The sequence below is a fragment of the Phocoena phocoena genome, chromosome 19, assembly GCF_963924675.1.
Source record: "Phocoena phocoena chromosome 19, mPhoPho1.1, whole genome shotgun sequence".
Lineage (NCBI taxonomy): Eukaryota > Metazoa > Chordata > Mammalia > Artiodactyla > Phocoenidae > Phocoena > Phocoena phocoena.
In genome coordinates, this window is record NC_089237.1 from 31460699 (window position 1) to 31484624 (window position 23926).

General features: G+C 46.2%; 1 protein-coding gene across 1 annotated transcript in view; it reads right to left on the bottom strand.

The window, feature by feature from the left end:
- Window positions 1-5947: 5947 nt before the first annotated feature.
- Window positions 5948-23926, bottom strand: part of SCPEP1 (serine carboxypeptidase 1) — a 44755-nt gene continuing 26776 nt past the window's right edge. Inside the window, exons 8-14 of the mRNA XM_065897325.1 lie at window positions 23469-23597; window positions 22747-22840; window positions 21852-21965; window positions 19116-19253; window positions 17941-18104; window positions 6115-6213; window positions 5948-6078 (exon numbers count right to left, since the gene is read on the bottom strand). Of these exons, the coding sequence (XP_065753397.1) occupies window positions 6151-6213; window positions 17941-18104; window positions 19116-19253; window positions 21852-21965; window positions 22747-22840; window positions 23469-23597 (702 nt within the window). The 3' untranslated portion in view covers window positions 5948-6078; window positions 6115-6150. The remainder of the gene's footprint in view (window positions 6079-6114; window positions 6214-17940; window positions 18105-19115; window positions 19254-21851; window positions 21966-22746; window positions 22841-23468; window positions 23598-23926) is intronic.

Genomic DNA, 23926 nt, shown 5'->3' on the forward strand with positions numbered 1-23926 from the left:
TCTTGACTGGGTAGAGCCAATCTAGCATGAATGCTGGCTTGGGGGGATTTGGCTTTCTTTTTCCCTCTCTACCAGGTGAAGCAGGAGGCAGTGTCTGCCCTACACACTGTCCCTTTCCCTTGGATGGGCTGGTCCAAGGTCAAGACTGGGTATTTGCAATTAGCAAGTGCATTCTGGTTCACACACTAAGCTACGTCTTCCAGTTTATTTTGGTTTTCTTATCTGCTGACTTTATTGTGTTGTTTTCAGTTGTTTCAGAACTTGGGTAAGGAAGAGGATACAACTTATAAGGCCCTCTCCAGGAACCCAACTTCTAATAGCACTGCAGTGAAAAGAGAAAGGGGTAGAGAGACACCAATGAGGCTGAAGAGGGCCCTGATTCTATTAGGTCTTAGGGTCTGGTTAAGGATTTTGGACTTGAATCTAAGGCCATGGGGAAGCCCATTCTTCCACCTCAGGAGTGTGAGGTGTGAGAAGAGCCTGAAAGTCTACACAACACCATACTTTCTCCTCTGACCCCTCTCATGACAAGAAGAGTTCTGAGGTGAAGAAAGACAGAGGGAGGTATGAGAAAATGAGTGCTGGCCCACCTGGTAGACAGTCTCTCAATGGCTCTCAGCGATGTCTGCTTCCTGTATTCATGCCCTTGTGTAATTCCCTCCACTTGAACGGGGCAGGACATACTGACTTGCTTCTTAAGAATAGAATAGGCAAAGGTGATAAGATAGCACACTGGGATTCGGCTATAAAGGACGGTGACCTGTACCTTGCTCACTTTCTCTCCCTGATTCTTCTCTCTCACTTTGCCTCGTCATGCGCTGCCCTGTGGAGAGATTCACATGGCAAATAACTGAGAGAGGCCCTCAGTCCAACCGCCTGTGATGAGCTGAGTCTTGCCAACAATCTCATGAGCGAGCTTGTAAGCAGATCCTTCCCCAGTTGAGCCTTGAGATGACTGCAGCTCTGGCTAATAGCTTGATGGCAGCCCCAGGAGAGACCCCAACTTGACCTACAGAAACGATCAGATAATAATGTTCTAAGTCACTACATTTCTGGGTGATTTATTACACAGCAATAGGTAACTAGTACTAATCCATCAAATAAGGAGTCCCTAGGTCTCTCTGGATTTTGCTTCTTACCAAAGTGGTTGGTCCAAAAAAACAAATACACAAAAACAAACAAAGAAAAGAACCAAAGTGATTGGTCCATCCTGCAGCAGGGGACCATAACAAAATCTAGGTGCCTCTGCCATTAGTGAATAAGGGCCCCAAGTAAGGTTCCCAATACAGACAGTCCACGACTTACAATGGTTTGACTTACAATTTTTTGACGTTAGATGGTGCAAAAGCAATATGCATTCAGTAGAAACCGTACATCAGATTTTGAACTGCGATCTTTCCCCGGACTGCAACACCTGGTACAACACTCTCTTGTCACGCTGGGCGGCAGCAGCCACAGCTCCCTGTCGGCCACATGATCTTGAGACGCTGACAACCATTCTTTCACTTTCAGTACAGTATTCAACAAATTACATGAGATATTCAACAGTTCATTATAAAATAGGCTTTGTATTGGATGATTGTGCCCAACCGTAGGCTAACGGAAGTGTCCTGAGCACGTTTAAGGTAGGTTAGGCTAAGCTAGGTAAGCTAGGTAGGTTAGGTATACTAAATGCAGTTTTGACTTATTTTCAACTTACGATGGATTTATCAGGATGTAACCCCATCAAAGTCGAGGAAGATCTGTTCTTATTGCTCAAGATCCCAGCATCCACCTCCCTTAGGCACCTGAACAACTAAACAGACCATATGGACCCACAACATCCAATCTTCCAGAATAAGAACTAAGGGGACAAGCTAAAAATTAACCAAAAGAACAGGATGGGGAACGAGATTATTCTATAACTACCCTCATTCAAAGATAAGTATACGTAAACAAGCAAACACAATAAACATGAAAAAACACACACACAACCAACCTCAACTAAAATGGAGGAAATCAACACAAAATACAAAAGATAGATGAAACAGATGAGAAACATTCTTTGGAACGTTTGTACTAGGAAACTCTAAACACTTTGCTTCCCCTCAAGGAAATTAAAGCAAACACTGAGTTCATGAAATAAGAAATTAAGAAACAGATGAGAAGACAACAGTTCACGAGGTGAAACAGCAGCTGGCCTAACTAGGAAAAATCAATTTCCATCCTCCAAAGGTCATAGAATCTCCAGTCTTCTAGGCCACTCTAATCAGAAACATAGCGGAAATTTAACTCTGGAAAACAGAGTTTGGTCAAGGCAAGTTGAAACATTACAAAGTCTACAGTCTACCCCTTCTCAACTGGCCACCCACATGTTGCCCGAAACACCATTTAATCTCCAAATAAAGACAAAAACAAAGCTATGCTTCTGCTTAACATGACACACTACCCCTCTTACAACCAAAACCGCTCTAACCTCATCCCCAGGAGAGCATCAAGGTCCCTTTTTCGTCTTTGGATAACATTCATTCTTTTCCTAGCTGATTCACACTCCTGTTTCGACATCTTGTAACTTAAAACACTTACATATAAAGTGATTATGAACACATCTCAGGTTAGATGATAGAGATTGAGAGAGGAGATAAAAAATTTTTGGTTAATATTTATTCAAATATAGTCACATCAAAATAAAGAAGAAATACTTTAAACTATTAGAGTCCTCATCCTACAGCTGGTCACAAGGCCACAGCTAGTATTTATAACTATCATCATCTACTGCTCATTCCATATTTCTTTTGCCCTCAGCAAACACCTCCATTGTCATAGTTCCTCACCTGGTGGAATGACTCAAGCCCTTGGTGAAGGATCTGGGACATTAGCAGTCTAAACTCTGTTGTTGTAGTTTTCCGCTGATTTTTGTTTGCTTGTTTTATTGACATATAGTTGATTTACAATGTTGTGTTAATTTCTGCTGTACAGAAAAGTGATTCAGTTATATATATATATTCTTTTAATATTCTTTTCCATTATCGTTCATCATAGGATACTGAATATGGTTCTCTGTGCTATACAGTAGTAGGACCTTGTTGTTTCTGTGTTCTCCATTGATCTTAATCAGAGGATATGGGAGTACTAAGAGGTACCCCAAAGGGTCTCCTGCAGTACCCCCACCGTGCAGCAGCAACCCAGTTTCCCCTTGATAGTCAGGTCAATCACCCCAGCCAGTACTCTGCCTATTGATTCAGTGCCCAAAGAGGCCAGATGGCAGCTTCAAGTTCCAATTTAATGCAATCTTTGCTGTGTCTCCTTGTGAAAGCATTTCTCCAAGATCTCTACACCAGCAGATGCTAAAACTGCAGAGATGGGAAGCAAAACTTTGACTATTGGATCATTAGGGTTAATACTGAGAGGATGGACTTTCATATTTTTCCCTTGATTCCTGAACTTCTGAATCCAGGGTATGGGAGAAACATAATGCTGATTTAGAGAATTTACCACAAACCGGAGGACACTGCCCCAGCCCTTGCAAGATGTCACCACCTATTCGGCAATATAACTGAATCTTCAAAAAGTCATTCAATTGTCTGTCAAAGCAGTTGCTTCGAGATGATGAAGACTAGGGTTGGAACAGTGAATTCCAAGAGCATGAACCCACTGCTGTATGTCATTTGCTGTGAATACCATGATGGTGGATGAGACATCCTGTAAGGCCACAGGTGGTAGTTTTGGCAGAAGCATTGTGGGCAGGGAAGGCAAATCTATGTCCAGAGCAAGTGTCAATTCCAGTAAGAGCAACTTGCTGCCTCTTCCAAAATGAAAGTGGTCCAGTGTAATCAACCTAACACCAGGTAGCTGGCTGATTCCTTGCGGCAATGGTGCCACATTAGGGGCTCAGCGCTGTCTCCTGCTGGCAGGCTGGGCACTGAGCAGCAGCTGTAGCCAGGTCAGTCTTGGTGAACACATGTTCATGTTGCTGAGGCCATGCATAGCCTCCATCACTGTCACCAGGGCCACCCTGTTCACAAGTCCACAGGAGTTGCTGGGGAAGGGGGCTGTCTGATGTCTACCAAATGGGTCATCCCATCCACCCGATTATTAAAACCTTCCCCTGCCCTTCAGTGAGCATTCACATGGAACCCAAATATCTTCACGCTCTGCCAATCAGAGAGCTCTATCCTCAGACCTCTCTCCTTCAGACCTTTCGATTTTCCAGTTGTGCTCCTTCCAGTTCAACGACCCAACCAAACCATGACTCGGGGCAGACCCTTTCTTCTGGCCATCTCTCTTTGCAGGCAAAATAAATAGGTGCACTGCTCCCAGTTCTGTCCAGTAGGAGGATTTCCCTTCACCACCATCTTCCAGGGCTGTCCCAGGGAGGAACTCCAGTGCCAAAGTGGTCCTCTTTCAGGCAATGCATGCATATCACACAGAACCATCTACAAACCAAGCCTGGGACTTTTCTTCCTCAGTCAACATATCACAGGGAATCCCATGAAGGCATGGGTGTGGATTGAGAGAGAATACAATGTAGCAGGAACAGGGGCCTTAGGCAAGTCTGGGAATTTGCTATAGGATCTTAGGGCAAGAGACTAACCTCCTCAGACAGGGATGGAAGGGCTGCTCCCAATGGCAAAAAAGCTTTGAGGTCCCAGGTTCATTGGAATCTGCCCATATGACATATCCTAATGTTCAAACTTTCACTCCTTCCCCCGAAATACCCTAACCTCTAACAAAAAGACTCTGTGAGGTTGGGAATTCAACTTGTGCTGTAATTCAACGTCCAAAGGACTCTTAAGACCCAGTAACTAGTTATACTCATAGTTCAATTTTTTTCCAGCAAATGACACCTGGCAGAAGCAGCAGGAGAACGATAAGCATTGGTGGAGTCCAGGGGGGCCCAGCACAAGCCTCTGGCATTCTTCCCCGTCCACACAGGAGTACAGGAGCCCTCTCTTCCCAACAGCAAACCAAACTGTGGGGAAAGCGTGGAGCACCACCCAAGGAAGCCTGTTTTAGTCTCAGGTCAGAAGGGGCTGGTCACGTAGGCGTAACCTGTTAGTAACTCTTTCCTCACATACTGCAGGACGAGACTTTGGGTTTGGTTTTCAAAATCTCAGCCCCACAACTACAGGAAGTGGTATTTCTTTCAGGGCTATCATAGAAGCTATCAGGTCCCTTGGCAGATCTTGAGCCATGAATTTTTTAAAACTCTAAAGTCCCGAACTCATCATTTTAATTTTAAAGAAATGTTACAATTTTTTAACTGAACAAGTATGCTTTTAGGAAATTATTCTAAGAAAATAATAAGGATGTGTGTAAAAATGTAACTAACAGGATAAATCACCAGAGCACCGTTTATAAAAGCGACAAACTAGACACTGCTTATGGGCAACACTGGGCATTTGGTAGGTAAATTATGGTACATCCATAAAATGGAATGCTCAGCAGACATCATACTGATGTGTGAACAAAGTAGACTGTGAAATAACATAGCAATGATTGCGTTTTTTGTGTAAAATATATATGTATACACAGCAAAAAAAGATTTGCAAGAATAAACCCTTAAGTGGTAACAGTGCTTATCCGTGGGAAGGGAGCATATGAGTGTTCATTTTGTTCTTTGTTTGCCTGTATTTCCTGCTTTTTCTATAAATCGCATAATTTGCTTTTGTAATAAGAAAATGTTAATCTATTTCAACCCTTTATTTTGATGAAAACAAATCCAATTTTTAATTATTTATTTTTTGCGGTACGCGGGCCTCTCACCGTTGTGGCCTCTCCCGTTGCGGAGCACAGGCTCCGGATGCGCAGGCTCAGCGGCCATGGCTCACGGGCCCAGCCGCTCCGCGGCATGTGGGATCTTCCCGGACCGGGGCACGAACCCGTGTCCCCTGCATCGGCAGGCGGACTCTCAGCCACTGCGCCACCAGGGAAGCCCCAAATCTAGTTTTTTAAAACTTAGTTTTCAGAAGCAGAAATGATTTCCAAGTTGTCACAGAGGCACTGATTTTGTTCTCTGTCGAAGCTGATGGGACCCTTCACAATCACAGCCCAAGTGAGGTTCTCCCCGAGTCAGATTCAAAGGGAGAAGAGTGGTTCCTACACCTTCAGGGTGCTTGCTTCGGCTTCCGTGGCCCAAGGCCAAGCAGCTCACCTCCAGCCCAGGCCATCCTATTCCTGCTGCGTCACCAGCCTCATCATCTGCAGAGCCATGTCCCCTTGGTCGGAAGGAACCTGGAAGCAAGCAGTGTCTGCGTTAGCACTCCTGGTTCTATGCCTGGAGCTGGGGTCAGGGCCGGCATCCCGAGACCCTGCTCCCAGGAAGGGGGCCAGCTCTGTGACAGCAACCTGGGAGGACAGCTGCACTTGGGTGCCACTCCTTAAAAGAGCGTCCCTTCTAGGGCTTCCCTGGTGGCGCAGTGGTTGACAATCTGCCTGCCAATGCAGGGGACACGGGTTCGAGCCCTGGTCTGGGAATTTGCTCCCACATGCCGCGGAGCAACTGGGCCCGTGAGCCACAATTACTGAGCCTGCGCGTCTGGAGCCTGTGCTCCGCAACAAGAGAGGCCGCGATAGTGAGAGGCCCGCGCACCGCGATGAAGAGTGGCCCCCGCTTGCCACAACTAGAGGAAGCCCTCGCACTGAAACGAAGACCCAACACAGTCATAAATAAAAATAAATAAATCAATCTAAATCATATGGGCTTCTAAGAAGGCCTCTGCTTAAAAAAAAAAAAAAAGAGCATCCCTTCTGTGAAACGACCCTACGTCTGGGCCCCCACCTGCTGGGCTGCAGGGGTCTAGAGAAGCCAGCATTTAGGAAGGAATCTCCTATTCCATTGGGGCTGATCTGCTGATTTCTTTCTTTCTTCTTTTGTTTTTTTGGCCACACTGCATGCAGGATCTTAGTTCCCCAACCAGGGATGGAACCCTCACCCCCTGCCATGGAAGCGTGGAGTCTTAACCCCTGGACCACCAGGGAAGTCCCTGTTGATTTCTTTATAAGGGCTGTGCTTATGTTACTAGGATCCAGCCTGTTCAAGGAAGAGGGAAGACTGTAAACATTTTAAAGGATTCTATGTGTAGGAAGGGTCCCAGAGTGGAAGGGAAACTAACAGCAAATCTGTAAACCAACAAGACCCTTTGTTCGGGGTACCCCCGCTTTTACAGTTATTCAACTTTCTGTTTTCCTGTAAGATTTTCCAAATAATCCTTGTAAAAAAACTCCTTCCCACACACCATCAAAAGGGGGAGGGGCAGAGGCCTCAGTCTGTCCTCCACAAGGATGGCGGTAGAGTAGATGGCTCCAAGTTCTGAAATTCTGCGGCTCCACGATTCTCTCACACCCCTGCCGACTCTCCTGCCAGGCTTGGTCCCCAGGAGGCATAGGCACGGTGGGGTATGCCAAAATGACACTTAATCAACTAAAGAGGAAGTGGTTGGGGGATGATTTAATAACAGTCTCCAACAGCTATTTTAAGGCTGCCCCAACTGATGCCTTGTTCTATGGGTGACAAACCAACAGGAAACGGGCCTGAACTCCTCACACCAGCGATAGCCCACAGCTGGTTCCTCCTGCCTCCCCCTCCTCTCTGACTCCGCAGAGACCCTTTCTTGGAACAGTGTTCTGCTCTAAGACCTCCTACTGCCTTTTCCCAGTCAACACCAAAGGTACTCAGAGCCATGACAAAATGCCTTTTTAACCCTGTGTCCTGCTGCCTTGTCCACTGTCTCTTTGGATCAAGTTTATTAAAAGGGTGGGCTACTACTTCCTTCTGGTTTCTTAAAGGAAGTTGTCTTCCATCTTCACTGCTCATTCATTCACTCTGTCCTTTCCGTGCTGGCTTCTGAGCCTGCCGACTCACTAAACATGCTTTTGCCACAATTACCACCAACGTTGGTGCACCCAAATCACTGCTTACGCCTCAGTCCTTTATCTGAGTTCTTGGCAGCATTCGACACCACTGGCCCCTCTCTGCTTTGGGGATGCCCTGGGTCTCCCTCCTACTTTTCTAGCTGTTCTTTACTCAAGTCTCATTTGAGGGTCCTTCTTTTTCCTCCTGCCTCTTAAATACTGGTGTTTCCAGGGCCCTGACCCTGGCCTTTTCCATATTTGACTCCCACATCTCTATCTCTAAGGACAAACATTTAACTCCAGACCCACAAATACACAGTTTATATAGTCAATTGCCTATGGATAGCCCACTCGGCTGGTCTGTCGAAAAACAGTTACCAAGTCCTGCTTATTCTCCCTTCTAACATCAAATTCCTCTGTATGTCACCCCCGCCAGGATTATCATAAAAGCATCTTAGATCAGCTCTCTGCTCCAGTCTTGTCCCATGCCCTCTACTGCTAGAATGTTATTTCTTAGACAAATCTGGTAATTTTACTCCTTTGCTTAAAACCCCCCAGTGGCACATCACTGCTTTCAGGGTAGGTCTAAGCTCCTTACCAAGGCATGCAAAGTCTCCCTCTCCAGCCTCATGTCTCCTCAGTGATGCGGAGACAACCCTCCGAGGCCGCAGTTGCCTGAAGGCGCCTCTGGCCTTGCATGCACTGCTCTCTTTGACCCCACACCTTCTCCTCTTTACCCAGCTAACTCCTGCCCATCCTTAGGGCCTCGTCTTTGACCCCCAAGCCTGGGCTGGGCCCCATTCCCAGGGCCAAGCCCCATCGTGGGATGTCTAACCCGACGTTACTAGAGTCTCTTTGCCTGTCTGCCGTTCTGGTCCATGAGCTCCCAGAGGACAGAGATGGTGTATCATCCATCTGTGTACTCCCAGTACCTGGCACAGAGATGAGTAGTTATGAGACACTAAAATGTTTGCTCAGTGAATAAAGGAACCAAAGAGTAAAATACATGCTAGACAGCCACTTGTCATTAGAGAAAAGGTCATTAAGTTCGGGATACTTGTTCTTTTTTTAAAGAATAACAGGCAGCTTTGCTTCAAGTTTTGCACTCGTTTTAACTACTCACCGTGACATAATCAGAGAGACTCTGAGCTACATGAGATGTTTTGGTCACTTCCCTTCCTGTTTCAAGCATCCTAATGATTGACTGTATTTTTCTTTTTAACATCTTTATTGGAGTATAATACTTTACAATGGTGTGTTAGTTTCTGCTTTATAACAAAGTGAATCAGGTATACATATACATATGTTCCTATCTCTTCCCTCTTGCGTCTCCCTCCCTACCACCCTCCATATCCCACCCCTCTAGGTGGTCACTAACCACCTAGATGATCTCCCTGTGCTATGTCGCTACTTCCCACTAGCTATCTATGTTACGTTTGGTAGTGTATATATGTCCATGCCACTCTCTCACTTTGTCACAGCTTAACCCTCCTCCTCCCCATATCCTCAAGCCCATTCTCTAAAAGGTCTGTGTCTTTATTCCTGTCTTGCCCCTAGGTTCTTCATGACCATTTTTTTGGTTTGTTTTTTTACATTCCATATATATGTGTGAGCATACAGTATTTGTTTTTCTCTTTCTGACTTACTTCACTCTGTATGACAGACTCTAGGTCCATCCACCTCACTACAAATAACTCAATTTCGTTTCTTTTTATGGCTGAGTAATATTCCATTGTATATATGTGCCACATCTTCTTTATCCATTCATCCGATGATGGACACTTAGGTTGTTTCCATCTCCGGGCTATTGTAAATAGAGCTGCAATGAACATTTTGGTACATGACTCTTTTTGAATTATGGTTCTCTCAGGGTATATGCCCAGTAGTGGGATTGCTGGGTCGTACGGTAGTTCTATTTTTAGTTTTTAAGGAAGCTCCATACTGTTCTCCATAGTGACTGTATCAATTTACATTCCCATCAACAGTGCAAGAGGGTTCCCTTTTCTCCACACCCTCTCCAGCATTTATTGTTTCTGGATTTTTTGATGATGGCCATTCTGACTGGTGTGAGGTGATACCTCATTTTAGTTTTGATTTGCATTTCTCTAATGATTAATGATGTTGAGCATTCTTTCATGTGTTTGTTGGCAACCTGTATATCTTCTTTGGAGAAATGTCTATTTAGGTATTCTGCCCATTTTTGGATTGGGTTGTTTGCTTTTTGGTTATTGAGCTGCGTGAGCTGCTTGTAAATTTTGGAGATTAATCCTGTCAGTTGCTTCATTTGCAAATTTTTTTCCCATTCTGAGGGCTGTCTTTTGGTCTTGTTTATGGTTTCCTTTGCTGTGCAAAAGCTTTTAAGTTTCATTAGGTCCCATTTGTTTATTTTTGGTTTTATTTCCATTTCTCTAGGAGGTGGATCAAAAAGGATCTTGCTGTGATTTATGTCATGTAGTGTTCTGCCTATATTTCCCTCTTAAGAGTTTGATAGTGTCTGGCCTTACATTTAGGTCTTTAATCCATTTTGAGCTTATTTTTGTGTATGGTGTTAGGGAGTGTTCTAATCTCATACATTTACATGTAGCTGTCCAGTTTTCCCAGCACCACTTATTGAAGAGGCTCTCTTTCCTCCACTGTATACACTTGCCTCCTTTATCAAAGATAAGGTGACCATATGTGCATGGGTTTATCTCTGGGCTTTCTATCCTGTTCCATTCATGTATATTTCTGTTTTTGTGCCAGTACCATACTGTCTTGATTACTGTATCTTTGTAGTATAGCCTGAAGTCCGGAAGCCTGATTCCTCCAGCTCCGTTTTTTGTTCTCAAGATTGCTTTGGCTATTTGGGGTCTTTTGTGTTTCCATACAACTTGTGAAATTTTTTGTTCTAGTTCTGTGAAAAATACCTGTGGTAGTTTGATAGGGATTGCATTGAATCCGTAGATTGCTTTGGGTAATAGTCATTTTCACAATGTTGATTCTTCCAATCCAAGAACATGTTATATCTCTCGATCTATTTGTATCATCCTTAATTTCTTTCATCAGTGTCTTATAATTTTCTGTATACAGGTCTTTCGTCTCCTTAGGTAGGTTTTTTCCTAGATATTTTATTCTTTTTGTTGCAATGGTAAATGGGAGTGTCTTCTTAATTTCACTTTCAGATTTTTCATCACTAGTGTACAAGAATGCCAGAGATTTCTGTGCATTAATTTTGTATCCTGTTACTTTACCAGATTCATTGATTACCTCTAATAGTTTTCTGGTAGCATCTTTAGGATTCTCTATGTATAGTATCATGTCATCTGCAAATAGTAACAGTTTGACTTCTTCTTTTCTGATTTGGATTCCTTTTATTTTTCTTCTCTGATCGCTGTGGCTAAAACTTCCAAAACTATGTTGAATAAGAGTGGCGAGAGTGGGCAACCTTGTCTTGTTCCTGATCTTAGTGGGAATGCTTTCAGTTTTTCACCACTGAGGACGATGTTACCTGTGGGCTTGTCATATACGGCCTTTATTATGTTGAGGAAAGTTCCCTCTATGCCTACTTTCTGCAGGGTTTTTATCATAAATGGGTGTTGAATTTTGTTGAAAGTTTTCTCTGTATCTATTGAGAGGATCATATGGTTTTTCTCCTTCAGTTTGTTAATATGGTGTGTCACGTTGATTGATTTGCATATATTGAAGAATCCTTGCATTCCTGGAATAAACCCCATTTGATCATGGTGTATGATCCTTTTAATGTGCTGTTGCCTTCTGTTCGCTAGCATTTTGTTGAGGATTTTTGCATCTATGTTCATCAGTGGTATTGGTCTGTAGTTTTCTTTCTTTGTGACATCTTTGCCTGGTTTTGGTATCAGGGTGATGGTGGCCCTGTAGAATGAGTTTGGGAGTGTTCCTCCCTCTACTATATTTTGGACGAGTTTGAGAAGGATAGGTGTTAGCTCTTCTCTAAGTGTTTGACAGAATTCGCAAGTGAAGCCATCTGGTCCTGGGCTTTTGTTTGTTGGAAGATTTTTAATCACAGTTTCAATTTCAGTGCCTGTGATTGGTCTGTTCATATTTTCTATTTCTTCCTGGTTCAGTCTTGGCAGGTTGTGCATTTCTAAGAATTTGTCCATTTCTTCCAGGTTGTCCATTTTATTGGTATAGCGTTGCTTGTAGTAATCTCTCATGATCTTTTGTATTTCTGCAGTGTCAGTTGTTACTTCTCCCTTTTCATTTATAATTCTATTGATTTGAGTCTTCTCCCTTTTTTTCTCGATGAGTCTGGCTAATGGTTTATCAATTTTGTTTATCTTCTCAAAGAACAAGCTTTTAGTTTTACTGATGTTTGCTATCATTTCCTTCATTTCTTTTTCATTTATTCCTGATCTGATCTTTATAACTTCTTTCCTTCTGCTAAATTTGGTTTTTTTTTTGTTCTTCTTTCTCTAATCGCCTTAGGTGCAAGTTTAGGTTGTTTATTTGAGATGTTTCCTGTATCTTTTTTTTGTGGTATGTGGGCTTCTCACTGTTGTGGCCTCTCCCACTGCGGAGCACAGGCTCTGGACGCGCAGGCTCATGGGCCTAGCCACTCCGCGGCATGTGGGATCTTCCCAGACGGGGGCACGAACCCGTGTCTCCTGCATCGGCAGGCGGACTCTCAACCACTGTGCCACCAGGGAAGCCCTTTCCTGTTTCTTAAGGTAGGATTGTATTGCTATAAACTTCCCTCCTAGAACTGCTTTTGTTGCATCCCATAGGTTTTGGGTCGTCGTGTATCCATTGTCATTTGTTTCCAGGTATTTTTTGATTTCCTTTGATTTATTCAGTGATCACTTCGTCATTAAGTAGTGTATTGTTTAGCCTTCATGTGTTTGTATTTTTTAACAGATCTTTTCCTGTAATTGACATCTAGCCTTGTATCATTGTGGTCGGAAAGATACTTGATACGATTTCAATTTTCTTAAATTTACCAAGGCTAGATTTGTGACCGAAGATATGATCTATCCTGCAGAATGTTCCATGAGCGCTTGAGAAAAATGTGTATTCTGTTGTTTTTGGATGGAATGTCCTGTAAATATCAATTAAGTCCATCTTGTTTAATGTATCATTTAAGGCTTGTGTTTCCTTATTTATTTTCATTTTGCGTGATCTGTCTATTGGTGAAAGTGGGGTGTTGAAAGTCCCCTGCTATGATTGTGTTACTGTTATTTCCCCTTTTATGGCTGTTAGTATTTGCCTTATGTATTGAGGTGATCCTATGTTGGGTGCATAAATATTTACAATTGTTATATCTTTTCTTGGATTGATCCCTTGATCATTATGTAGTGTCCTTCTTTGTCTCTTGTAATAGTCTTTATTTTAAAGTCTATTTTGTCTGATATGAGAATTGCTACTCCAGATTTCTTCTGATTTCCATTTGCATGGAATATCTTTTTCCATCCCCTCACTTTCAGTCTGTATGTGTGCCTAGGTCTGAAGTGGGTCTCTTGTAGACAGCATATACACGGGTCTTGTTTTTGTATCCATTCAGCCAGTCTGTGTCTTTTGCTGGGAGCATTTAATCCATTTACATTTAAGGTAATTATCGATATGTATTTTCCTATTCCCATTTTCTTAATTGTTTTGGGTATTTTATTATAGATCTTTTCCTTCTCTTGTGTGTCTTGCCTAGAGAAGTTCCTTTAGCATTTTTTGTAAAGCTGGTTTGGTGGTGCTGAGCTCTCTCAGCTTCTGCTTGTCTGTAAAGGTTTTAATTTCTCCATCAAATCTGAATGAGATCCTTGCTGGGTAGAGTAATCTTGCTTGTAGGTTTTTCTCCTTCTTCACTTTAAATATGTCCTGCCACTCCCTTCTGGCTTGCAGAGTTTCTACTGAAAGATCAGCTGTTAACCTTATGGGGATTCCCTTGTGTGTTGTTTTTCCCTTGCTGCTTTTAATATGTTTTCTTTGTATTTAATTTTTGATAGCTTGATTAATATGGGTCTTGGTGTGTTTCTCCTTGGATTTATCCTGTATGGGACTCTGTGCTTCCTGGACTTGATTAACTATTTCCTTTCCCATATTAGGGAAGTTTTCAACTATAATCTCTTCAAATATTTTCTCAATCCTTTTCTTTTTCTGTTCTTCTTCTGGGACCCCTATAGTTCGAATGTTGGTGCATTTAATGTTGTCCCAGGTCTCTGAGACTGTCCTCAGTTCTTTTCACTCTTTTTTCTTTATTCTGCCCTGCGGTAGTTATTTCCACTATTTTATCTTCCAGGTCACTTATCCGTTCTTCTGCCTCAGTTATTCTGCTATTGATCCCTTCTAGAGTATGTTTAATTTCATTTATTGTGTTGTTCATCATTGTTTGTTTCCTCTTTAGTTCTTCTAGGTCCTTGGTAAATGTTTCTTGCATTTCCTCTATTCCATTTCCAAGATTTTGGATCATCTTTACTATCATTATTCTGAATTCTTTTTCAGGCAGACTGCCTATTTCCTCTTCATTTGTTAGGTCTGGTGGGTTTTTACCTTGCTCCTTCATCTGCTGTGTGTTTTTCTGTCTTTTCATTTTGCTTATCTTACTGTGTTTGGGGTCTCCCTTTCGCAGGCTGCAGGTTCGTAGTTCCCGTTGTTTTTGGTGTCTGTCCCCAGTGGCTATCGTTGGTTCAGTGGGTTGTGTAGGTTTCCTAGTGGAGGGGACTAGTGCCTGTGTTCTGGTGGATGAGGCTGGATCTTGTCTTTCTGGTGGGCAGGTCCACGTCTGGTGTTGTGTTTTGTGGTGTCTGTGGCCTTATTATGATTTTAGGCAGCCTCTCTGCTAATGGGTGGGGCTGTGTTCCTGTCTTGCTAGTTGTTTGGCATATGGTGTCCAGCACTGTAGCTTGCTGGTCATTGAGTGAAGCTGGGTCTTGGCATTGAGATGGAGATTTCTGGGAGATTTTCGCTGTTTGATATTATGTGGAGCTGGGAGGTCTATTGTGGACCAGTGTCCTGAACTTGGCTCTCTCACCTCAGTGGCACAGCCCTGACGCCTGGCTGGAGCACCAAGAGACTGTCCTCCACGTGGCTCAGAATAAAAGGTAGAAAAAAAAGGAAGGAAGGAAGGAAGGAAGGAGATAAAATAAAGTAAGGTAAAATAAAATAATTATTAAGAAAAAAATTTTGAAAAGTAAAACAAAACAAAACAAAAAACAGACGGACAGAACCCTAGGACAAATGGTGAAAGCAAAGGTATACAGACAAAACGTCACACAGAAGCATACACATACACACTTACAAAAAGAGGAAAAGGAGAAAAAAATACTCTATCTTGCTCCCAAAGTCCACCTTCTCAATTTGGGATGGTTTGTTGTCTATTCAGGTATTTCACAGATGGAGGGTACATCAAGTTGACTGTGGAGCTTTAATCCGCTGCTTCTGAGGCTGCTGGGAGAAATTTCCCTCTCTCTTCTTTGTTCACACAGCTCCCGGGGTTCAGGTTTGGATTTGGCCCTGCCTATGCATGTAGGTCGCCTGAGGGCGTCAGTTCTTTGCTCAGACAGGATAGGGTTAAAGGAGCAGCTGATCCGCGGGTTCTGGCTCACTCAGGCTGGGGGGAGGGAGGGGTACGGATGCAGGGTGAGTCCACGGCAGCAGAGGCCAGCGTGACGTTGCAGCAGCCCAAGGCGCGCTGTGTGTTCTCCCGGGTAAGTTGTCCCTGGATCCCAGGACCCTGGCAGTGGTGGGCTGCACAGGCTCCTGGGAGGGGAGGTGTGGAGAGTGACCTGTGCTTGCACACAGGCTTCTTGGTTGCTGCAGCAGCAGCCTTAGCATCTCATGCCCGTGTCTGGGGTCCTTGCTGTTAGCCGCAGCACGCGTCCGTCTCCGTAGCTCCTTTAAGCAGTGCTCTTAATCCCCTCTCCTCACACACCAGGAAACAAAGAGGCAAGAAAATGTCTCGTCTCTTCGGCAGCTCCAGACTTTTCCCAGACTCCCTCCCAGCTAGCCATGGCGCACTAACCCCTTCAGGCTGTGTTCATGCCACCAACCCCAGTCCTCTCCCTGGGATGTGACCTCCGAAGCCCGAGCCTCAGCTACCAGCCCCAGCCCGCCCCGGCAGGTGAGCAGACAAGTCTCTCGGGCTGGTGAGTGCTGGTCGGCACCGATCCTCTGTGCGGGAATCTCTCCGCTTTGCCCTCCGCACCCCTGTTGCTGCGTTCTCCGTGGCTCTGAAGCTTCTTTCCCCCTCCGCCACCCGCAGTCTTTGCCTGCGAAGGGGCTTCTAGTGTCTGGAAACCTTTCCTCCTTCACAGCTCCCTCCCACTGGTGCAGGTCCCATCCCTATTCTTTTGTCTCTGTTCTTTCTTTTTTTCTTTTGCCCTACCCAGGTACGTGGGGAGTTTCTTGCCTTTTGGGAGGTCTGAGGTCTTCTGCCAGCGTTCAGTGGGTGTTCCGTAGGAGTTATTCCACGTGTAGATGTATTTCTGATGTATCTGTGGGGAGGAAGGTGATCTCCACGTCCTACTCTTCTGCTATGTTCCCGTCTCTCTCTGGGAGGTTCTTAAGAGAAGACTAAGGGAAGGGTTTTCCTGGTGGTGCAGTGGTTGAGAGTCTGCCTGCCCATGCAAGGGACATGGGTTCGATCTCTGGTTTGGGAAGATCCCACATGCCGCGGAGCAACTAAGCCCATGCGTCACAACTACTGAGCCTGCGCTCTAGATCCCATGAGCCACAACTACTGAGCGCACGTGCCACAACTACTGAAGCCCGAGCGCCTAGAGCCTGTGCTCCACAACAAGAGAAGCCACTGCAGTGAGAAGCCTGCCCACAGCAACGAAGAGTAGCCCCCCCCACCACAACTAGAGAAAGTCCACGTGCAGCAGTAAAGACCCAACACAGCCAAAAATAAATAAATAAAATAAATAAATTTATATATAAAAAAATATAGAAGACTAAGGGTCAGAGAGGTTGAGGATAAGTTATTCATGGTCAAGATACCTAATAAATATTGTGAGAACAGGTATACCATATACTCAAGCTCCCACTTTCCTCTAGGTCAGGGTTTCTCAACCTTGACACAACTAACGTTTCACGCAGCACAACTCTCTGTGGTGGGGGGCTGGCCTGTGTGCGGCAGGATGTTTACAAGGATCCATGGCCTCTGCCCACCACATACCAGTAGCAACCTTCCCCAAGCTGTGACAACCCCAAATGTCTCCAGACATCCCTGAAGTCCCCTTGGGGCAAAACTGACCCCAGTTGAGAACCACTGTTGGTAACCCTCAAGTCCCTCAGCATTTCCTTGGCGGTCCAAGTGAATGATCTATGATGTGCTCACTGTGCAAATGAAGCTTTAAGGCCAGTTCCTTAGGCCCTCCTTTCTAGCCAGATAGCTGTCCCTCAGCCCCTTCTCTGTGGAGATTCTGTCTTAGCGCTATGGCGCCAAGCCTTACCATCTCTCCCACAGATCTCCTCCAGCAAACTGCCATCTGGGACGAAAGGAGAGCCTGCATTTAAACGGCTGGACCAAAGCATAACCGTGAGGGAAACACCTGGGCCCCTCTGCTTCCTGGGCATTCCCGTCTTTGGCTCCTTTGCAGGTAGTCTGTGTGTGCACGTGTGTGCGTGTGCTTACATAGTGGATCCATCCCTCCATCATCTCCCTCAGCCCGGGGAAAGCTACTCAGTCCACCTACAGCCTAAGGGAAAACACCGTGTTCGCTAGGCAAGTGCAAGAGTGCTGCAGCCTCAGTGCCCATCGTTGCAGGTGAAGCCACTTCTGAATTGAAGTTCCAGAGCCACCGCTCCTCACAAACACTTGTTCTCTGCACTGTGCTCAGCCTTACAGACCACCGAGCTCTGATTTCACTCCCTGAAAATGTCAGGGAAAGACAATTTCTCCCTCCCTCCCTCCCTCCCTCGGGACAAGTTGTTCCTTCAGGACAAACTGTCCAGAGGAAAGTAACATTCAACTCATTTAATCTAAAGAGCAGAGGATAGAGAACCCAGCGTAAGTCTCTCAGGAGGATTTACTCACAAATAGAGTTTCGTTAGCAACCCCAAAACACCCCCAAACCCAATGCACTTATGAGACCAGTGCGTGTGGCTCTTCCACCCCCAACTCGAGTGGCAAATCTGGAACAAACGCTGACCCTCTCTCACCATGTGTCCAGCTCTGAGAATCCAGTAGAAAGCCAGGTTCTTGTGGGACTTGACAAAGGCAGACGTTTCTGAAGTCTTAGGGTCACTGTACAGGGGCTTCCACTTCAGCTGACTGAATTTGGGCAGTTCTGCCCACTCCAGTTTTCGCACCCAGGCCTCCTGACCTGGTGAGGGGGATAAAGAAGGGCCCAGCATTAAGAGCTGAGTGGAGGAGAACCCAAAATCTGGGTCCCATGATTCGGCATGGAATCTGCAAGCTGGGATGTACATAAAACTCACTTTGGGATCTTGTTAAAATGCACATTGCAATGCAGTAGGTCTGGGCATGGCCTGGGACTCTGCATTTGTAGCACTGGTTGTCCCAGCCACAGCCAGGCTGCCCGGGAGAAACCTAACAGCTGTGACTACTTTTTGCCCCTGACCCTCCCACTGCCCTACGCTCTGTAGGAAGGAAATCGGGGACCTCTGGAGGTGGACAGCACCGTCAGGAGGACGGAGAAGCCTCAGGGTAAGGAGATGCTGGATCACATCGGGGAGGTCGTGGAAGAAACACAGAACCTTTTCAAATCGTCCTCAGTACCCTTGGCTCCCAAGTCGCAAAAATATTCAATCCCGCTGACTTTGAGGAACGCTCATACCCTCCAGACCATGTGCCTCGATTTATCTGCCAGTTCTGAGAACCTGCCTGAGCTTCTCCCTGGCCCTCCCTGAAACCAGAGGTGGGCACAGGTGGCAGCCAACGCGGGAGGGACCCCACCAAGGCCATTTCCCCTGGGTCCTCATCTTTACAGGGTCAGCAGGGCTGTCTTGATTCACGCTGCAGTGCTTTACCATCCCCTGTGACGCTGCACAAAAATGAGGCTTTCCCTCAGTTAAATGGTGCCTCTGTCCGGTGGCTAGGGAAGTGTCTTCTTTTTAAATTTCGAGGTGGGCGTGGGTATTATCCTTTTCTGTAATCATACCTAAGGCCTCAAAAGCTGGACAGGCCAGGCTTCTCTGAGGGGTCACAACCTCGGGCAGCCCTACCCTCTTCAAAGAGTCAAGGTCAGGGGTGGATGCATGTAACAGGAAATGGCCTTCCTCCTGCCATTTCAATGTCAACAGTCCCCCAAGAGGCTAGTTCCCTTCCAGCTCAACCCACGACACTGCCACCATGGGCCCCGAGTGGTTCCTACCCATGGTGTCCACGATGAGGTCAAGCTGCCCATTATACACGGTCACGTTGACCCCGGCTTCCAGCAGCTCGTCCACAATGCTGATGACGGGTTTCATGAAGTCCCCCTCCATGTTCAGGAAGACGCTGGCAGCCTGGCCTGTACAAGGGGAAGGAGAAAGAGGTAGCAGCTTGGAACCTGCCAGAACAAGAGGCACCTTTCAGCCCAGAGCACCCAGCACCCAAAAGTGACCACCATGCAGCACCTAACAAAGACCGAATACACAGCTGCTTCACCAACAGGGACCAGCTGGCCCAGAAATCTGTGTCCCGAGCTGGCCGTGTAGAAGGGGATCCCAAACAGCACACATGTCTGGTCATCCAGGTGCTTGTGATGACAGCAGATGCCATCTGTCATGAGGGATGGAAACCCAGAGAAAGCTAACACCCAAGGAAACAGGGAGGTTTAGAAAATACCTTTTGAGGGACTTCCCCGGTGGCGCAGTGGTTAAGAATCCGCCTGCCAACACAGGGGACACGGGTTCAATCCCTGGTTCGGGAAGATCACACACGCCGCGGATCAACTAAGCCCACGCGCCACAATTACTGAGCCCACATGCCGCAAGAACTGAAGCCCGCGTGCCTAGAGCCCGTGCTCCACAACAAGAGAAGTCACCACAATGAGAAGCCCGCGCACCGCAACAAAGATTAGCCTCCACTCTCCACAACTACAGAAAGCCCGCGCGTAGCAACGAAGACCCAATGCAGCCAAAAAAATAAATAAAATTAAAAAAAAAAGAAAATACCATTGCGCTGGTCCTCTCAGGGGACAAACCGATTTGGGGCCAGCGTTAGTTCTCCTCCTTTGCTGCATCACACCAGAGACAAGGTTTTTTTGTTTTGCTTTGTTTTTGCTTTTTCAGGGCCAAGTTTTAAGCTCTGAACCAGTAGGGCTACCTTAGGAATCAACAAATCAGTCCTAAACCAATTGGGAGCTGGCCCTTGGTAAAGTCACATGGATGACTAGCCCCAGGCAAGAGAGGAGGCGGTCCACACAGCCTTCTTGCTGGATCCCTGACCATCACTGTCATCGTACTGAACGATGGCAGCAGCCATCATTGATTTTTAGTTGCCAGTCACTGTGCTAAGTAAGCACTCTGCAAGCAACATCCCATTGCCTCCTTCCTTCACCAACCCTGCGAGGTTAGGTTCTTTAGCCTGTGCAATGGCTAAAGAACATAAGGCTCAGAGAGGCTGAGCAACACGCCCCGGGCGAAACAGCCAGTGGCAAGCTGGGACCGGAACGCAGACCTGGCTGACTCCGAAGTATGTAGGCCTTAACTACAAACTGGACTTGGGACACTGAGGGTACCCGGAAAGGACAGTCTGTCCTTTCCAGACCCATACACAGGCACACCCGAGCCAGGGAGAGTTTGCTCTTATCAGTTTTCATCTGCAAAAGTGTAGTTGGCTCGCCCAACCAGACACATTGGGCAGCGGTGGGGGTCCCTATAACGAGAGAAGCTGGGGCTGGACAACACTGTCATGAAGGCAAGATGAGGGGGTTGAGCTGAAAAGATGTGCTCTTGTGAGCCTGACCTTCACCTGGCCTCCTGGGGGTGCTCACATCTCCTCCTTCTCAGCATCCAACCTCCCATGGGTGTCTGTACCCCTTTAGGCTCTGACACCACATTCTTTTGTTTGAGCTAACTTTTCCCTCATCACTAGAAAACTCTAAGGGATGAGGGGGAAATGAAGACACTAGGTCTAGGACGAGTCCTCTGTTGACTGCAATGTTGGGAGGATGGCCGTGTCCCCTGAAGAAGCCAGGGCCAGAGCCAAGTCCCAGCCTCTCCGCCGCTGTCAACGTTCTGCCCTAACAGAGGCATAGCTTTGGGGTCTCTTAGACATGAACAAAACCCTCCTCAGCTTGAGTGGTTCCCCTCCAGGAGTCTGGGAGTCCCACTTACTCACGGCTTCCCTATAAGACTGAGGAGGAACTTACTGGGGTCCCTGAGGACCCCAGTATTTCCCCACTATGACCTTCAGACCAGAATGCAATAGAAGCCAGACCACATCCACATCAGGACACCTGCAGAAGCCAGCCCGAGAGAGCTTCTCAAACCCTGTCTGAAAGGACCTTTGTCTGGAAGTCTCACCCACAACCAACTGTGGCCTTGGGCATGGCTTTTTTTTTTTTTTTTTTTTTGCGGTACGCGGGCCTCTCACTGTTGTGGCCTCTCCCGCTGCGGAGCACAGGCTCCGGATGCACAGGCTCAGCGGCCATGGCTCACGGGCCCAGCCGCTCCGCGGCATGTGGGATCTTCCCGGACCGGGGCACGAACCCGTGTCCCCTGCATCGGCAGGCGGACTCTCAACCACTGCGCCACCAGGGAAGCCCTGGGCATGGCTTTTTTAATCTCAATTTTTTATTATGGAAAACCTCACACTGATACAAAAGTAAAGAGGAGGGTGTGATGATTCCCACGTACTCACTCCTGGCTTCCACTTATAAAAAGTCGCTTCATTTCTCTCCCCAGCCACTTCCCTTACCAACCCCCGATTCTGAACCAATTTTGGCATGTTATTTACTGTCTTTCTATGTTTGCTCATCTATCAATGTCGATACTGTTCTACCTGCAACACACTATCGCCACCACCAAAGCCCATTCAACAAATTAAGGCCTTTGAATTTCCACCTTTTTCACCCCCCCCCACCAGCTCTACAAAAGACGCTTTAATTGGTCACACAAGTTACCTCCCCAGGAGCAATCTTCAGGAATAATTTTGAGTTTCTTTCTGATGGGACCATTCATGAGCTGACTTAAGGCATCCTGCTGTAAGTGTCTCACGTGGCGCTGGAAAAGGTGAACTAAAACAAACTGGTACACGGTGAGTCAAAAGACTGGAAATAAGACCAAGAGAACCTCTTTTCTAAGCTGCCGGGGATGCTGTGTGTAAGAGGGAGGCCTGCACCTGGAAGAAGAAAGGTGTCCCCCTGACTCCCCCCAGATGGTGGGGGGGTGGGGGGAGTCAGGAACATGTTCAAAGTGGAGATGCTTTATTGGTTTCGATTGCTGCATTTTATGTACTCTGGGGCCACTGAGATTATCCAGCACGGCCAAAGGCAGTCAGCTGAGTGGAATCTAGAGGCCTCCTGCAGCTTGTACATGGCGGGAGGATACCAGGCATTCAGCATCCGCAGGGAAGACAACTCAATCCAGCCTTTAGGAGAACTGACATCGTAATTCAATGTGCAAAAGCTGGTTTCCAAACTTCAAAACACCGTCTAAGTGCAAGAAGCCGGATGCAAAAGACTACCTAGTGCATGACTCCATCTATGTGAAATGTCCTGAAATGGCAAATGTACAGAGACTGAAAGCAGATTAGTGGTTGCCTGGGGCTGGGAGTGGGAACAGAAATTGATTGCAGACAGACATGTGGGATCTTTCTGGGGTGATGGAAATGTGCTAAAACTCGATTGTGGTGATGAGTGCACAACTCTGTACATAAACTAAAAACCATGGAATTACACACTTAAAATGGGTGAGTTTTATGGTATGTAAATTATATATCAATAAAGCTTTTTAAAAAATTGGTTTCTTCTCACACGGAGGCTGAGACAGGGTCTAGCAACTTCAAGGTCCACTCACCTATGTGGCTCTGGGTGAATTCTAGACTCGATTTCATGGTAGACGTGGGAGACGTCTTAGTTAAGATGTTATAGAAGTTCACCCCGTCTGTGTTCTGAAATGCAGAAGAAATATATTTGGCTGTTTGTTTTATTTATTCATTATCAAAGTTGCAAAACAGAATGGCACCTGGCTCTCCACCTTATCCGAGGACAGCTTTAACTCTGTATATTTGCTCAGACCAGAAAGAAATGTAGACCTTCAGGCTCAGAGACCAGCAGTGTCAGCCCAGTCTCCTGGCATAGTGAGCAGTTCATCCGAGTGGAGCTCCGATGCCACAGGAGGAAACCAAGGGCCTGTGTGTTAATTACCAGGGAAAACCGAGCTACAGTGTCCTACATACTGAAGTCCTCAGCCTGTGCATTCTTCCCTCCTGGCTCACTGGGGCCAAAGCACTGCTCGGCAAGGATCCAAACACTTGCCTCTGTGTTTGGCAAATCTGTGGGACATACTCTTTTTTATAGAAGCCATACCTTCAGTCAAGAGGCAGGCAAGTCTTGCAGGCTGGGTGGCTTTCTGACCCTGTCTTTGCTCAGACTCGGCAGATTTATCGTTTAGTTTGACATCATTTCTCGACTTGTGGACAGTCTCAGGATAGATCCCAATCCTAACACCACCAACCAAGGTCCCTTCACCCAAGGGGAAAAGCCAAGCAGGCTGGCCCCGAGCGCGTCCCCTCTTACCTGTTCAATGACCATTTCTGCTTTCTCCCACAGCTCGGTGGCCTCTTTGTAGAGTCTCTTATTTATGGCATCCAGGACTTGTTCTGCAACCTGAGACACCTCTGCCAGACCTTGGTCGTCGAGAAGAGACTGGAACGCAAAGCAAGAACTAAAAGGCCCGCTTTGTGAGAGACACAAATCTGGCATTGCTCCAGTTAGGGATGGGTAACAGAAAGAGCGGCAGGAAGGAGAAAGGGGACCGTCCATATGAAAGCACAGCATTACAAATGCTGTGTTTATTGATGACGGAAATATAGGAAAATGGTAACTGAGTCTAAGTGATGGGTATATGGGTGTTCCCCATGATCTTCCAACTTTTCTGCATATTTGAAAATGTCTGTAATAAAAAGCTGGGGGGGGGAATTTTAAAATGTGCATTTCTCATAGCTGGAGAAATGGGATAATCGTGCTGATATTTC